Source organism: Bactrocera neohumeralis, chromosome 4 (assembly GCF_024586455.1).
Source record: "Bactrocera neohumeralis isolate Rockhampton chromosome 4, APGP_CSIRO_Bneo_wtdbg2-racon-allhic-juicebox.fasta_v2, whole genome shotgun sequence".
Lineage (NCBI taxonomy): Eukaryota > Metazoa > Arthropoda > Insecta > Diptera > Tephritidae > Bactrocera > Bactrocera neohumeralis.
The window spans coordinates 4,419,760-4,436,697 of NC_065921.1; the positions used below are offsets into that span (position 1 = coordinate 4,419,760).

Genomic DNA, 16,938 nt, shown 5'->3' on the forward strand with positions numbered 1-16,938 from the left:
TTTATTTATCCGAAGCTCAGATTATCTTGTTTGGTTTTATAGCATCTTGAGCGCCACTCAATGAATGCTCTAGAGCTTTCCTGGAACTGTGGGTTTTTCTAGGGCTTTTTTACCACACAGAAACCCCAGAGAACAGAATGGTTCTCTACTATTTTTGGTGATGGACCATCGCAGACAACCCCTAGACATACATAAATTCGGATCTGTTAATCGTAAAAACGATAGCGATATATCTATTATATTTTCTCTAATCTTGTATTGAACTTGAGTTAATAAATTCTAAGAAAGATATCAAATTGTAATTCTGATATAAATAATAAAAATAATTTACGAGCAGAAACTGTTTTTTGGCTGTATCAAACTTTATAGCCTAAAAAATTATATATGTGTATCAATTATCATTAATACTAGTACAAGTATTTACGTGTGCATATGTATATCATTGATTAGATACAGATGTCTTAACTTGCGATTTTTTAAATTTGATTTTGAACTAATCGTATCAAAAACGTTCAAAGTTTTAAGGCCACTGTATTACATGTGTTGTTGAACAAAATTCACTTGTCTTGGCAACTCTGATTCAAAGTCAAGCTGTCAAAACAAATAAATATTTATACAAACAAAGTCGAGAATTTGTTTGAAAGTGTGATATATAAATATTTTTGCAGCAATTTTTTATAAAATACATTTAAAATGGGTAAACGGCAACATCAAAAGGATAAGATGTAAGTAATTAGTTGCCAACGAACGATTTTAGCTTATCATACCATTAATTTTTCGTACTTCACTACAGGTACTTAACGTACACGGAGTGGTCCGAACTTTATGGCGGCAAGAAAGTCGAGTCTGCAGAAAATGAGCATATCAAATTCAAGCGCCTCCCCTTTGATCATTGTTGCATTACAATGGTACCGTTCGATACTCCCTACTGTGATGTTGATGGCAATGTTTTTAGTTTGGAGGCAATACATGCATTTATCAAAACATTCAAAGTAAATCCAATCACTGGCAAATCACAGGATGCAAAAATTTTGATAAAGCTGAATTTTCACAAAAATGCCGAAGGAGAATATCATTGTCCAGCTCTATTCAAACCTTTTACTAAAAATACACACATTGTTGCACTTGCCACAACCGGCAATGTGTACTCGTGGGAAGCTATTGAACAGCTGAATATTAAAACGAAAAATTGGAAAGATCTCATCGACGACTCACCATTTCAACGCAAGGATATAATTACCATACAAGATCCGCATCACTTGGAAAAGTTTGACATCTCGCGATTTCATCATATACGGAAAAATCTGCGTGTGCTCTCTGAGGAGGAGCAATTGGAACGTAAGGATCCCACGAAACGTATAAAAACAATGAACTTGGAAACTAAAGAAACACTAGCAGAACTGGAGAAAGACTACCAACCTCCGGAAGAGGCGCCAAGCACTTCCAAGCGTACCGCCGACAAATTCAATGCTGCTCATTATTCTACAGGCGCTGTGGCTGCAAGTTTCACATCCACTGCGATGGAGCCTGTTTATAATCACGAAGCGGCCATAATCGAAGATGATTTAGTTAAATATGAGCGTGTAAAGAAGAAAGGTTATGTCCGACTGCAAACTAATTGTGGACCACTAAATTTTGAGTTGTATTGTGATGCTGTGCCACGCGCTTGTGATAACTTCATGCGACATTGTAGTGACGGTTATTACAATAACACCAAATTCCATCGTTCCATACGAAATTTTATGGTTTGTTATAGTTGCTAACGTTGCAGATATATGTTTTTAATAATTTTTAATACTCTTTAGATACAAGGTGGTGATCCAACTGGAACTGGCACAGGGGGTACATCGATTTGGGGTAAAAAGTTCGATGACGAATTTAAACCCAATCTCTCTCACTCAGGTCGAGGCATGCTCTCAATGGCGAACTCCGGACCAAATACAAATGGATCACAATTGTGAGTACTGACACATTTGATTTGCGAGACAAATAGTTTAACTATTGCATCTTTTACAGCTTTATAACATATCGTTCTTGCAAGCATTTAGATGGGAAACACACAGTTTTTGGAAAATTAGTTGGTGGCATGGATACATTAACGCAAATGGAGAAAATTGAAGTGGATAATAAGGATCGTCCAATTGAGGATATAGTCATTGAATCTGTGCAAGTTTTTGTTGATCCATTCAAAGAGGCTCTAGAAGAATTGGAAAAAGAGCGTGCCGCGGAAATAGAAAAACAAATACAAACCGCTGCAGATGTTAAGAAGCAGAAACGTTTAAATGAACCACTGAAAGTTTATCGACAGGGAGTTGGCAAATATTTGAACTTAACGGAGGCAAAAGCCAGTGGTGCAGACAATAGTGCGAAACACGATGCCACAAAAAAGAAACAAAAATCTGTAGGTAAAGGAACCTTCGGGGATTTTTCTACATGGTAGATTTAGATTTATTCATACAAACGTATAGATTACATACTTATATAAATGACAAGTTAAAAATTAACAAACATATTTTTGTACCTTAGCTAATGAAGAACGCTTTCACGCCCTTTCCTCGCTGTCACTAATTGCTTGCTCCCGTTCTTTCCAGTTCTTTTTCATTTCATTTAATTTTTGCTGTCTGCGCTTGCGTTCAGTCGATTTTTTTGATTCAAGAATTTTTAATTGTGCTGCCACAGCATTCTCGCCATTAAAATGGGCATCCAATTTTTCCAATAAAAGTTTTCGTGCTTCTATGCGATTTTTAGAAGCCAGTCGATGCGTGTGACATTTTATTGTTAAGTTTGTTGGGATGTGACGCAAGAAAACGCAGTTGGAAGTTTTATTAACTGATTGCCCACCAGGCCCACTCCCGCGCATGAAGTCCTCCTCCAAATCGTCCTCATTTAATTTTGGGTACTTTGAGTAATCTATTTTATTGTTGTTGGTTTTAAAGCGGTAGCAAGTTGTAGACTCTGCTAAGCTGGTAGGTAGTGCATTGTGACGAGCGGCAGCTCTTCCTACCAGTCGTTGCAACATTGCCGCTGTTCAGCAACAATTTAAAGGATGCGCCCTTTTCGCAAAAGCGTTTCGCCGCGCTAGAAGGAATTTCACAAATATATTAATGATATTTTAGTTTTGATTTTTTGTAAATTAGTTACCTTGAAATTGAATTCGATTTGTACTGGATCGCTTAGTGCACGACCCTCTCTGAATTCGCGTCGTATGCGACCCAAGAAGTAGTTCTTGTCTGTAAGTTGCAATTGATTGCCGTACCGTATTAGATGCTTGTAGAGGCGCAGTATCTGCTGCTTAGAAGGTTGTAACATTTCGGTATTATTTTTACGATTTATTTACTGCTTTTGTAAGCACAAATACGTATCCACTTTGGTGCAATGCATGCTCGATTAAATAAGAAGACAGCTGTGGCAAAAATCAGCTGTACCGAACAGCTGTTATTTGTGGCTCTAAAACTGTAAACGCTGTTAGGTCACGTCTTCCGTTGCTCTCAAACTGCCAACGTGGTTTTGAAAGCTTGTGTTCATTAATGCAATGACAATTTAACTGAAGTTGTTCTGTAAATTACCGAATTTTCAACGTAATTTTTAAAACACTAAGGACCGTTTCCTCAATATCTGGTTAGCAGGCATCTGTTACTTAAGTTCTGGTTAAAAAATGCTTCTTGATTGAGTTAACCGAAGCTTGTAACCTTCAAAGTTCTAGGTTGATGTTGAGGTTCCAGAGTCAACTTATCGTTATAAGATTTCGGAAGCTATCTACTATTGAATTTCAGATTTCGAGCGAAGAAAATACATTCTCATACACATACATCCATAAATATACATATGTCTACACGAATGTATGTACATTATATATCGTATTTATATGATGTATTTGCCCAGCCTATAATCCGTCTATAACAACTTCCTCAATAAGACATACCAAAGCATTGCAGTGCCGCGACTTTATAAACTCCACTTGAAAGAATGCAAATTTAAATTCCGCATTTTAACGAACTTAGGCACTCCACAACCCCATTTGCTCACACAACCGAGCACAGACCTAAGATACATCGCTTTCCGCAGCTCGGACCACAGCTTGTCAGTTTAATTGGACATTCTAGACAGCATTGCAAATGGACTTCTCACAAGCAGGTGCCTACAGCCGAACAACGTTTACCTACCTATAATCGTAAGTACAGTGCTTGAAGAATGTCCATTTGTATTTATTGTGATTATATCGGGGATAATAATCTACCACAGAATGCTCGAAAGGAAGTGCAAGTCTCGTGATAGAAGGCAAAGCCAATCTTAGACAGTGATCGGCGATGCAGCGCTTGTTAATGAGACAAATGCTCGTCTCAGCGTTCAATCTCAATGAATGTTGACTGCTGCGACTGCAAATTTGCTGCCTCAAGTATTTGTGTAATGCTAGTGCTGCCGCGGTAGCTGCTTGCTGCAGATTACTGCCGAGATGGCGGCGTCGTTAATTGCCACTTGCCTGACTGCTGGAAGCTATCCCGATAATCGCGCACTTTGCTGGCGTTCGGTTGCTGAAGTTTGCATGAATGGCGGAGCGTTACAGGTTGTTGCCACATGCCATTGCTGGGCTGTTGTTGTTGAGCGTTGGCAGCTGCAGCAATCGATAAATGCCTTCAATTATCGCCAATTCATCTTCCAGTGTGGCGAATGGCCTCCGCGGACATATGCGCTTAATTGGACAACATGAATCGGCATGTTGTCTCTACACGCGGCTGCGTACTCAATCAAATCTTTGTGGCAATTGTTTGTACTTGCGGGAGATTAAAATGTTTCTTGAAAGTTTTTGACGGTTACAAGTTGTAAGTTTACGTCTTGGCGGCATTGAATTGACGGTCTAATGGGCAGAAGGAGTGAAAATACATTCTCAAACAGAAAAGGCGACAAATACTATATGCCTGCGCACACATACTCTATTTACATACATATGTACAGGTATGTATGTTTTCCCCTTAAATAACCATCCAATCTGAACAATATTTATAACCGCGGAGGCCAGCCGAAAAAGTCCTTTCGTATTTGTTCAATAGATGTCGTTGCAGTCGTATATCTCCAGTGCTACCAATCACATTGTGTCATACCATATAGTGTTGGAAAGGTGAGATTTTAAGCTTCATTTAACTAAAAAATTAAGACCGGAGAAGTTGGAAAAAAGTTACAGCTGTTCAAAAATTAGTGAAAATAATAAGGAAATACGCTATATTTTTCAATTTTTGTATAAAAAAGGGAAGAATGCCACGCAAGCCACTAATGAAATTTGTGAAGTTTACGGAGACGATGCTGTATCAGTTCGTGTAGCCCACAATGGTTCGCTCGCTTCCGTTCTGGAAATTTCCAAATTTCGATTTGCACCGATGGAATAATATCCCTAGCGGAAAAGGGCAAAAAGTGGTCGACCAAAATGGTACAAATTTGTTTATTTATATATTAGTATAAATACATATAAAAAAAATAAGCTGAAGTTTGACTAGAAATACGAAAAGATTTTTTCGACAACCCAAAATTTTTAAAAAACATTAACACTCTCATACATACACATATGTATGTACATTTAAACGAATGATTGTGCGTTAAAATGGCGCGAATTATGAAGCCCACTAACTGCCTAACTAACGCCATGTTCGCATTCAAAGTCAGCAATAGTTTCATTTAAGCTGTTTGCTTGTCGCTTGACCGCACATGTTTATGTGTGCGTTAGTGCGTAATAAATACAAATGTGGCTGATTTGGCTGTTCAAAACACACGCAACAACAAACATTTTGAAATAAATGACAATGTGCAACCAATCAGGTGCATTTTAGTCGATTTGTTTTTATTACTTGAAATTGAAAATAAAATTTAACAAAAACCAGTCTGGAAACCTGCTGAGGCGCGAATGTGAGTGCTGCGTTATGCGCTGAGGCCTCAGCATTATAATTTACTTTTTTAAGCACCTAATCAGTACACATTTTTTCTCTATGCAGGTCAAGTAACTGTAAAGTATACTATTTTTAATTTCAATGCTTAATTTGACATGTAATAATATTATAAAATGTATTGTCTAGATCTAGTTGCAGGACTGTATTTTTTCTGGATTCACAAACGTTTTGTGTTTTTTTAGAGATAAGGGGCTCAGATAGCCTAGCCTAACTTGAATAAAATAATACAAAATACTTCATCTACGGATTAGTTTTAAACAAAAAAATAGAGGTTTTTTTATGTTAATGTTTTTAAACGGAAATTTTACAGAGGTTTTTGATTTTAATGTTAATTTTGATGTAAATTTTAACTTCAAACTAAAAATTAATTATAATTTAAATTTTAATATTGATTCTGATTTAAATTTTAGTAAATTTAATGTTAACTTAGATTTAATGTTAATTTAATTTTAAATTTATTTTATTTTTAGTTTTGATTTTAATTTTGATTCTGATTTTATTTTTAGTCAAAATTTTAGTTTTAACATTAATTACAATTATAAATTAGATTAAATTTTAATTATTTATTTTTTTCCTTTCAATTTTAATTTAGATTTTAATTTTAAATTAATTTTAATTTTATTTTTAATTTTAACTTAATAATTTTAAATTCCATTTTGTTTTTAGTTTTAATTTTAGTAAAACTTAATATAAATATAAATTATAAATTTTAATTATATTTTTTTATTTGAATTTTAATGTTAATTAAGATTTTAATTTTAATAACAAATTTAAATTTAAATTTTAATTAGATTTTTAATTTAAATTTAATTTCTTTTCCTTATATTAGTTTTTTATTTCAATTTTAATTATGCATATCTTAGTTTTAATTTAATTTTTAATTTTTAATTAAATTTTTCACTTTTATGTTCGTGCAATTTGTTAGATTCGAAGAACTGCTTCAACATAACTCCGTTATTGAAGCCAAAAATTGAGTTAAAAAATTGCAATGCTTTTGAATTGCTGAATTGCCCCTCACTTGGAGTCCACACGACCACGTCTTTTAGCTCAAATATGTTGCATTGCAAAAGTTCGAAGCATGTAAGTTGCAGTTGTTGCAACAAGTTGTAACTGCATTTCCAAGCATCTTCACGAACTTCACGTTTGATTCGCGTTAATCGACTGCTGTGTTGCTACTTGCTGCGAATCGAAACAGCGCATGCGCAAAGTTTTCGTTGACAAATGTTTGTGTCATGGCAGACGGAACGAGAGTAGGCGCACAGTTACTGCATGGTTGCTTCCATTCTAATCAGCCTTTGATAGTTGGCACTCCATCCCGGTGGAACAGGTTCGCTAAGAATTCAAACATTTTTTGCTTTTCGTTGTTCCTTATTTTCGCTTTTTGGTGACGAAAAGTCACGCGATGGATTGTCTATCGCTGTCAGCAACTGCGTACATTAATTTGCATCGTCCGCAACATGTCCGTCAGTTGCGTGCCACTCCGGTTTAGCTGGGGATGTATAATCACAGTGTTATGAAGGTAAAGGAAACAGCAGCAGAAAAAGAGGCGCCAATACTTGTCAAATTTATTATTATTATAATGTAATTATTCTTCACCCAAAAATGGTTCATTATTTGTGTAATTTTAAACTAGAATCTGTTATGGTTTCTACCTCCAGTTTCGTATTCCTTCGCAGTTAACATTTAGCCCACTTTTACCAGCTGCTTTTCGGTTCAATTTACACCTAACTAAAAAGTCTAAGCCCAGAGTTATAACCTTTACAGATTGTTGCAAAAATTAATTATTTATTCCCTGCAATTTTTTACCTTATCTCGGCCATAGTTTTAGGCGGTTTCAATACCTACCTGCCACACCGTTCAGAGGGTAGATAGTTGGCGAGCAGTTGCGTGTCTGCACCAGCGAATAGCTGCCGGCGACTGTCAACTGTCTTACCAATTACATCCTTGAGCCATTTGCCAAGTTACATAGTAGAAATTTCGTGTGAAGTTGGAAAATCAATCACGCAATACAAGTATACATAAGTATATTGAGACAGGCACAACATATTTCATAGTTCTTGTTTCATTTTTTTACAGTTTTTTTTACAGTTCGTACATCACGTTACACTGACACAGTATATTTAGCTTACACATAATCGAAATCCTTGAAAATATCGATATTATGTTTGGTCAATATATCATAAAGATTTCTTATTTGTTGTGTTATTTCAATGTCGGCTTCCTCGCCGCCTCGGTGCAGTGTGTCTTCTCTTATTTCCTCACTAGTCACCTGTCGCGTAAATATTTCCTCACTTCCTTCTTCCGTCGGCTCCACCAATTGAAAGAGAAAATGCGATGCGATGCTAATGCTGTAAGGTAGGAAACGCCAATATTCGCGCAGAAGAGATTCACGGCTGAAACAGAAAGTTTGTGTAAAGTCCTGTACACTTACGCAATTATAATATAGCACAATGCATACCTGAAATACTCAGGTATCTGTTCCTCTTTAGTGTTCTCCTTGAATGCTTTGACCAGACTTGTGTAGTACTCATCGAATATTTCGTCGAAATGATTCTCACGAACTGCCGTGTAAGTAGACAGGGATAAGAAGGTGGCAACGTCTAACATTGGCGAGGAAATTCGCACTGTTTGCATATCGAACATCAGCGAATCTATTGGCTGTTCAGTGCCCTGTGGGAATATTGATATAAAAATTAGATTCCTGTTCCGATCAATTCATATACTCACATTCACTTCGGCATATTTGAAGGCTATATTGTTGCGTAAATAATCGCCATGACAAAGCGTTGCTAGTGGTTCTACCGGCGCGACCATTTTGCGACCAAACAAGAGGTACTCACTAATCATTTTGCAGTAGCGATTTATGAAAGACTCCTCTATGTGTGGCAGATACTTGCGTGCGGAAATCCCAAGGCGTTCCACGCTAAATTTGACTATCATTACCCATTCACCATGTATCTCCGTAACATCAAACCGTGGTTCCCGCAGCAACTCTGTTAGGCGCTTGAACTCAGCGGGGTTTTTATGCTTCAATGCGAAACCCGTGCCGTGAAAAGTACCCAGATTTTTCACTAAAAAGAAAATCAGATTTTAGTAGATGTATACTATGAAGTTTCTTTCAAAAAGGAGCCGATTTATTCTCTTACATGCTACAAGCGCATGCTCCAATGAGAGATTGACTTTCTGCTTGGCCATACGGAAATTGTCGGCGGTAAAATCTTTCAGTACCATTACGGCTGAAGAGTTTTGCAAGTCTCCATAGTAGAAGCGGGGCACATTAAATCTATGTCCGGTAAATTTTTCTAACGCGGGCAGAATACTGTTGTAAGCTGCGATCTCGTTGCTAAATAGCGCACGAAATTGTACGGCATCGAATATATCTTGCGGTATATTTGGGGTTTTCTGTAATTGGAATTTTCAATCGAAACGGAACGGAAAATGAAATAAAAATATTAAAATTTTATTATAAGGGCTAGAACAAATGAGAACTAAAGTTTATAGCGAATATACCTGTTAATATCTTTAGAATAAGTTCTCTAACGAGTCATCAGAGGTCTTACATACTGTCTAACCTAGCGAAAGCATGGATTGTTAGTTAGCAAATAAAGTTCTCTTTTCCACATTAGAAGTTAATCTACAATCATTTCAAAAGCAATTAAAAGCTCAGCTAGTTACTGATATGTGGCTACGTGTTAGTCCGTTCTACCCCAAATTTCCGTGGTATTTAAAGCATCATACAAAAAACAAACAGTGAATAAGCCCATACATACAATTTATAACTCAGATTAGTTTATCCTAGCAGTAAACTGACGAAACAGTTGTGATTATATACATACATACTATATAGTATATATTTATGACACGCGGCATTTTAAAACTTGTATAGTTATATGCGAAATATATGTGTACGCATTTAATTATTATATAATCAATATTAATTTTTTCGCCTTCAAAGTAATCCCGAACAGATGTAATACACTTATTCCAAGGATTTTCAACATTTCGAAACACTTTTCATAAATACCTTTTGGGATAGGACTTTAAGCGAATTTTGTTTTATCTCATCGATAGACTGAAAACCGGTTCCACGGAGGGGCAATTTCAGTTTGGGAAACAAGAAAAAATCATACGGAGCCAGATCTGGTGAACACGGTGGTTGATCGGTGATATTCACTGAGTTTTCGGTACTCTTTTTGAAAAAATTAAGCTTTATCGGGTCGAGTCGATCAAGAACGGGTTTCATACAAATCAACCAAAATATCCAGCAAAATCATTCGAACGGACTTGCGAGAGATGTCGAGCTTTCTTGCTAGCTCTTTAACACTTGCCTGAAGTTTTTAAACACTATACACGGTTTGTCCAGAAAGTAATGAGACTGAGTCGGTTTAAAAAAAAAATTATTGAACCAATCGTTAAAGTTGTTTAAAACTTTCAAAAAGGCTCCATCTGCGCCGATGAAGCGCTGCCAGCGCGATTTTCAAGCATTTGAATGCGCACCGGAAGACATTCTCCGGAATAGCCTTGTGAGCCGAGGTGCATGCTGTTTGGATCCCCTCTGTCGTCTCAAAAGAAAAGGAAAAATGACTCGGGATCATACTCAAAGATTCATGACTTGTCTCCTGTGATTATTCAAAAAGTGGGGGTCACGTTCACACATACTCAAATTTTCTTGGCGAAGTCGCAGATCTCTCCGCTCCGTCTTCATCAGCGACCTCAGATCTACTACTCTCCGGACAAACCCTTTGACAAAAGTCGATTCATTTTTTTGGATTAAAAAAGTCCATCAGAAATTCTATCGCTCAATATTTTTTGGTTTGTTTAACTCTTTATTTCGGACATACCTAATGCATATGTTTATAAAATCTTTGACAAACCTTTGACTCAAAAACACTTCAGGTCAAAAGACACTTTTAATATTTATATACATTAAGAGGTATTACAGTCGTCCAGAACGATGTTTTCAACGATCTTTCAATCATTTTTTGAAGCTTTGTACCACTCGTAGGCTTGTGCTTTTGACAAAACTGAATCATTATAAGCTTTTTCCAACATTCGCAACGATTTGAGACAAATTCTTTGTTCGATATTTTTATCCATTGTAAAAATCACAACGCACTACTGAGGTAGTAGCCGACTTAACGTGCCGCTGAAAAAAAACTGGTTTTGCAAGTAAATTGAAGATTGGTAAGTTTTCGTTTACAGTGCCTAAAAAAGTTATAATTAGTAAAATAAATTTTTTTAAACGAAATATCATTTACCAGGAATTTAAGGACTTTTTTCAAAGTTAATTAAAAAAAATATAACTATTATATTAAGAGAAATTGAAAAATAATTATTAAATTTTATATTTTGTTCATTTCCGCATAACTGTTACGGCCCCTGATATTAGAATGAGTTCTTGTGTTAAGTAGTCATAAGTACGATAGTAGCGAGTATAATTTTTATCATCTGATATTCGTATGATTAGATTGTTCAGCGTTTGGTTTGTTTAACAGGCTATAGATATATTAAATGTGAAGATGGGCCTTTTTAAAAAGTCAGTTTTAATGTCTTGTACAGGAAAATTAATTATTCTATCTAGATTTATATGCATTCGCTCAATATTTTTTGGTTTGTTTAAGGCATTCCATTTATTTCGGACATACCTAATGCATATGTTTATAAAATCTTTGTAGGAAAATGCACTGAAGCGTCTTCAAGAGCAATCAATGCTATCATCAATTCACTCTTCACTCATAAAACACTTCAGGCTCATAAGACACTTCAGAACGACGCTACAGATTTATATACATATACATATGTATATACATATATGCACATGAAAGCATTATTTAACAGCTTTAAATATATGGCTGCACCTGTAATATGCAATAGAACTCAACACATTTTGTGTAAATGCGCGTTACATGCCAAATGGATATCAAACCAAATTTACAATTTTTTTTGCGATTTTTGTGCGAAGCAATTTCCTGCATTTATTTTTTGTTGCAGCACTGAACTCACCTTTACAACGATCGTCGTTGTTTTGTCAGGTTTGTCGCCTTGCTGCAGTTTGATTATAGCCCGATAACAGGTGGTCAACATGAAAGCTTCTTCGGCCCCGATAAATTTTAACTGCACATCGATTAGTTTTACATTGTCCGTGGTGCCGTCAATTGAATTGTCTGCCCGAAAATTTGTATTTTCTAAAAGCTTTGGAAATAGCGTGCACTTAAGCCAATCAATTTCCACTTTGATTTTTTCTTCGAGTGCCGCCACCATTTTTACCTAGAATTTCACAATGCACGATTCACCGCTAAAACGTTTCACACGTTCGTACTTAATATCACGCTAGAACTGAACTGCCAGCTACTAGTGTGAGATATATATTTTAAATATTTCATTCAAAATTGAGATACTATATGTCTCACAGTCTGCTAGTACTTGACTAAATGAATGAGAGCGAACTGAAATAAATGTTTACTACAATAATTATCTGAGAGATCCATTGTTGCATGTGCGAGTACTTCGTAAATACTGATTAAATATACGACACTTGGTTCACTATGAAAGTAAGTTAGCTTGAAATAGTGTTGCGCGTTTTATAAATAGGAGAGTTCGGGGATGACAAGCAAAAATAAACGATTAATTACATTGTTGAAGACACTTGTTGAGCTAGTTAAATTCTTATTTTTTCAACAAACAAGAATTGAAGTCTTATCTCAGTACTACTTCTGCTATCATAAATGATATATATGCGTAATAAATGACAGATTATGCTCTTAAATGATAGAATTACACCTATCTGGTATATTTGACAAAGTAGTGTCGTTTAATTGATTTGTAAAAGATAAATGTTTTTATTAAAATATTATTTAACTTATATGTTTTTATTTTATGTGGCCGTCAAGGTCTGCTGAAAGCTTTCAATAGATCGAGCCCACAATCCAGTATTCTCAAATTTTTTTTATTTATTTAATTTATAACTAAGATTATTAAAATAAATAATAAATTATAATTATTGAATTAATTATACATTTAAAATTATAAATAAAAAATAAAAATCATTTAGCAAAAAATTGTACTTCTTCTTCTGCTTTATTGACATAGAAAGCGCTTATGCGGTTGTAGCAGAGTTTACAACAGCGGACCAATCGTTCTTCCTTTTCCAATTGGATCCTTCTTCACCCGGTCTTTCCAACGGAGTGAAGGTCTTTCCCTTCCTCTGCTTCCCCTGGCGGTTAATGCGTTGAATACTTTCAGAGCTGAAGTGTTGTCGTCGTATAACTTCAGCTCGTCATCCCGGCGAATGCGGTATTCGCCGTTGGCAATGTGCAAAAGACCACAAATCTTTCGCAGATTCTTTCTTTTTTAAAACTCATAACGTCGATTCATCAGATGTTGTCATCGTCCCTGCCTCTGCACCATTTGGCAAGACGGGAATAATAAGTGACTTATAGAGTTTGGTTTTGGTTCGTCGAGAGAGGTTTGTTTACTGACGAGTAGCACCTGTTTGCAAGAGTTATTCTGCGTTGGACATTGTTGTTGGTGTTAATACGGGTTCCAAGATAGGCGAAATTATCCACGACGAGCAAAATGGCGAATCGACTTATATAATACACATAAAAATATAACACCCTTAAAGAAGTCCCATTCGATTCTTTTTACGCCTAAATTAAACAATGCCAAAATAAACCGCTCTTCAATTATTCAAAAATACTTATGTATGTATGTATGTTTGCTTTAATCGTTTGACTGTACTTTATACTTATAAATGCATATGAAGCAATTGAGTGCATAAGTATATCCCTCGCAATATCTGATAGATATTGTATATCTCACAAAGCGGCAATACGAGTACTTTGATGTATTAAGACCACTTATTAGTAAAGATAGTCGTATAAACAAGTGCTTGTTTACAGTGAAGTGTGAAATTGATTAACTTCTTGAAGTTTTTGTTGCTTTTGGATCAGAGTGCTATTCATCTACATCACTTCGGAAAAATTTATATATTCTTATAAAATGTATATAATGTATAATGTACACATAATGTACAATGGGTTGTCAAAAACGTCTTGCGTTATTTTTATTGATTTTTTTTTTATTGAAATTGAAATGAATTTTTGATGACTCATGCCCAGCTCTTGACCGATGCTACGGCTGCTACTATGTCTCTTTCGACCAATTCAGCGATTTTATCGCAAGTTTCGACGACAGGCCTTCCGGAGCGTGGCGCATCTTCGACCACCTCTACACCAGAACGAAAACGTTGAAACCATCGTTGTGCGGTGGAAATGGAAACTGTATCGGGTTCATAAAGTGCACAAATTTTATTGGCGGCTTGAGATGCATTTTTGCCTTTATCGTAGTAGTACTGTAAAATATGCCGTATTTTCTCTTTATTTTGCTCCGTGTCTGCGACGCTATAACTCACGAACGACTTAGAAGAAACGACAATCAATCAAACACGTGTTAGCGCGTGAAATGAGCTTTCCAAAAAGGTATAGCATGACCCGATGCGACGAATAAAACTAGAACTACGCGCTTTCAGCGCCAATTAGCGAAAATACCGCAAGACTTTTTTGACAACCTATAATATATGTATGTATACACCATGTCAAGAAAGTATCGGGAATTCTTCATTTCCCGCTTATATGGAAGATATAATATCGACCTCAGTAGTTTTTGTCGAATTTTATAAAAAATTTAACGTATTTGTGATAAATTTTGGTCAAACACTCAACAAATATCATTGAGCAAGCACCGTATTCACCTGATTTAGCTCCATGTGACTTCTGGCTATTCTTGTAACTCAAAGAACCGCTCCGGGGAAACCGTTATGAGTTATCTTCCATATAAGCGGGAGATTTAAATGAAGAATTCTCGATACTTTCTGGACAGGGTGTATATACGAACAAATCTGACTTGGACTGAGAAAGAAAAAAACAAAATTTTACGGGTTTTAATACAAATCTTTATTTTAATCCTTTTAAGTCAATACAAGAATACCAACGTTTAATACAATTTTTCATATACTTCTTATAAGCCTCGGCTGGGATCACCTCAGCGCCATCAATGAATTTGGTTTTGGTTTTTTAGTTTTTTCTTATTTTTGAACACCATTCCTTAGATTGTTGGATAGTTTCGGCACTGTATTAAGAAACCCCCATCTCATTAACAGTATTGATGGGTTTGATGAATATCGGGTTAGTTACATTGTCAAATACTTCTTTTGTGACACTTACTCAACGTTCTTTTTGCAAATAATTCAGCTCATTTGGTATGATTCCGTCATGGACGCGCTTCACTTCCAAAACATTTGCCAAAATGTATTGACATGATCCATAATAAATGCTGAGATCCTCTTTATCTCTATGTTGTCAGCACGACGATTTTCAATCACTATTTCTTTAACTTCTTCCACGTTATTGTCGTTAACAGAGGTGGATGGACGAATAGCTTAAGATGAGTTTTCGATGACTTCCCTACCTTCTCTGCATGGTTTGTGTTACTCAAATACTTGTAGAAGTAGACTCCGCAAAACACTTACGAAACATTTCCAATGATTCAGTAGTTGGGATTTCATTGGAAATACAATAATTCAAGCAAATTCGTTGTTCAATTTTTTTGCATGGTTAAAATCGCTCGGTTTACACAAGCAGTTTGAACAAAACAGTTTGCGTTAGAGCTGCAAAACTGTCGATAGTCGGATAATAGCATCGATAGTTTAAAAAAATACTACCGATAGAACCGATAGCTTTTGCTGCAGAAATCTACTTACTTTTCGCTGGTTTGAACACGTTTTAGAAGAGTGCTTCATCTCTCAATAATTCACTTGTTTTTGTTTGAAAATAATATTCTGTTAACGTTTTTTACTTTTTAGCGCTGTTCCACTATCTGATATTAGCCAACAGCGCTATCAGAGATTTCTGTTAAAGTTTCTGTGGTTTTCTTTAGGCCCAATCGATAATTCTAACCTAAACGCTTGTGAACGTGTGATCGTAAGTTACGTTTACGCATTGGGCTTATGAATAGCACGGTGTATATGTACAATATTAGTTTCTACGCTAATTCCTTCAATGTATTTGAGTTTTCGCATAAACTTAAATAAACCGTCGATAGTCAGAATAAACTATCGATAGTGGGACAATAAAAAAAAATTCGATAGTCACATTGATTGTTTTGCAGCTCTATTTCGAGTCAAATTTGATGAAATTGTTTCTCTCATTTTCGCAGAAGTTGTGACATTTTACGTAAGCTTTCTCTGCAATAACGCAATATTCTGAGGAACGAAAATCAGTCATTTATTTTTAGAACTGTTCCAAAAATGCAACAATATGCCATTATAATCACTGCTTCAGAGTGCATAAAAAATTCCTTTGAGTTTTTTATAAGTATTAAGAAATATATTATATACATACATATATTAAAACAGTTAAATTGTATTAACTCCGGAACAATTTTAACGCAAAGCATTGTTGACAACTTTACGTATATTTTAAATCGCTTCATATGTGGGTTTTTTATTATGCAATACAATTTGTAAAAAATAAAATATCATCAAACTTAAATACAGGGTTAAGTGCCGTCACTGCATGACTAAAACTCTGCTGCTCGTTGGTTACAAAACACAATCTCAGATTCTCAACAATTTTATTCTCATTGCTCGCGGATTATATTTACTCTCTATTGATGTATCTTTCAATTAATTTATTTTCATTATTCAAACACGGACGGCTTCCGTCAAATAACTGTGAGATATTCCATACGCTACACATATACATATATATACATATGCGCTATTTTCTAGCTTATAAAAGATCCATTAAGAGAGCTGGCGATATAGTCACTTCGTGGCGACAAATACTCACGTTATGTGCCAAAGTCCAATAAATCTCCAAATGGTAAAGAAAAGGAAATATTTTTTTACATTATTTATTGTCGTCATTATTCAATTATTTCGCTATATAACAGTAATATTAGCCGCCATAACCGTTATAAAGCCATATGTTTATTTAATAAT

At 35.4% G+C, this 16,938-nt stretch overlaps 4 protein-coding genes across 4 annotated transcripts; 1 reads left to right on the plus strand and 3 right to left on the minus strand.

Moving 5' to 3' along the window:
* Positions 1-615: 615 nt before the first annotated feature.
* Positions 616-2,508, plus strand: LOC126755472 (RING-type E3 ubiquitin-protein ligase PPIL2). The gene is made up of 4 exons (XM_050468059.1): positions 616-725; positions 794-1,745; positions 1,806-1,957; positions 2,017-2,508. Exons 1-4 carry the CDS (start codon positions 694-696, stop codon positions 2,438-2,440), a joined length of 1,560 nt encoding a protein of 519 aa, XP_050324016.1. The 5' UTR covers positions 616-693; the 3' UTR covers positions 2,441-2,508.
* Positions 2,401-3,019, minus strand: LOC126755473 (mitochondrial translation release factor in rescue). Its single transcript, XM_050468060.1, has one exon. It carries the CDS (start codon positions 3,017-3,019, stop codon positions 2,543-2,545), a length of 477 nt encoding a protein of 158 aa, XP_050324017.1. The 3' UTR covers positions 2,401-2,542.
* LOC126755474 (MIEF1 upstream open reading frame protein) lies at positions 2,914-3,409 on the minus strand. The gene is made up of 2 exons (XM_050468061.1): positions 3,142-3,409; positions 2,914-3,078 (listed from the first exon to the last, which is right to left on the minus strand). Exons 1-2 carry the CDS (start codon positions 3,307-3,309, stop codon positions 3,040-3,042), a joined length of 207 nt encoding a protein of 68 aa, XP_050324018.1. The 5' UTR covers positions 3,310-3,409; the 3' UTR covers positions 2,914-3,039.
* A 4,534-nt stretch (positions 3,410-7,943) lies between these two features.
* Positions 7,944-12,320, minus strand: LOC126755469 (uncharacterized). Its single transcript, XM_050468053.1, has 5 exons — positions 11,940-12,320; positions 9,083-9,338; positions 8,664-9,007; positions 8,395-8,606; positions 7,944-8,329 (listed from the first exon to the last, which is right to left on the minus strand). Exons 1-5 carry the CDS (start codon positions 12,195-12,197, stop codon positions 8,062-8,064), a joined length of 1,338 nt encoding a protein of 445 aa, XP_050324010.1. The 5' UTR covers positions 12,198-12,320; the 3' UTR covers positions 7,944-8,061.
* Between the last annotated feature and the right edge of the window lie 4,618 nt (positions 12,321-16,938).

Excerpts from the sequence above, each read along its gene's own strand:
- LOC126755472 (XM_050468059.1), top strand. The coding sequence starts at position 694 with ATGGGTAAACGGCAACATCAAAAGGATAAGAT. Across the intron at positions 1,746-1,805 it reads GTTCCATACGAAATTTTATG|ATACAAGGTGGTGATCCAAC; the intron begins GTTTGTTATAGT and ends AATACTCTTTAG. Across the intron at positions 1,958-2,016 it reads AATACAAATGGATCACAATT|CTTTATAACATATCGTTCTT; the intron begins GTGAGTACTGAC and ends CATCTTTTACAG.
- LOC126755473 (XM_050468060.1), bottom strand. The coding sequence starts at position 3,019 with ATGTTGCAACGACTGGTAGGAAGAGCTGCCGCTCGTCACAATGCACTA.
- LOC126755474 (XM_050468061.1), bottom strand. The coding sequence starts at position 3,309 with ATGTTACAACCTTCTAAGCAGCAGATACTGCGCCTCTACAAGCATCTA. Across the intron at positions 3,079-3,141 it reads AAATCGAATTCAATTTCAAG|CGCGGCGAAACGCTTTTGCG; the intron begins GTAACTAATTTA and ends AATTCCTTCTAG.
- LOC126755469 (XM_050468053.1), bottom strand. The coding sequence starts at position 12,197 with ATGGTGGCGGCACTCGAAGAAAAAATCAAAGTGGAAATTGATTGGCTT. Across the intron at positions 9,339-11,939 it reads CAACGACGATCGTTGTAAAG|AAAACCCCAAATATACCGCA; the intron begins GTGAGTTCAGTG and ends TTCCAATTACAG. Across the intron at positions 8,330-8,394 it reads CAGATACCTGAGTATTTCAG|CCGTGAATCTCTTCTGCGCG; the intron begins GTATGCATTGTG and ends TTTCTGTTTCAG.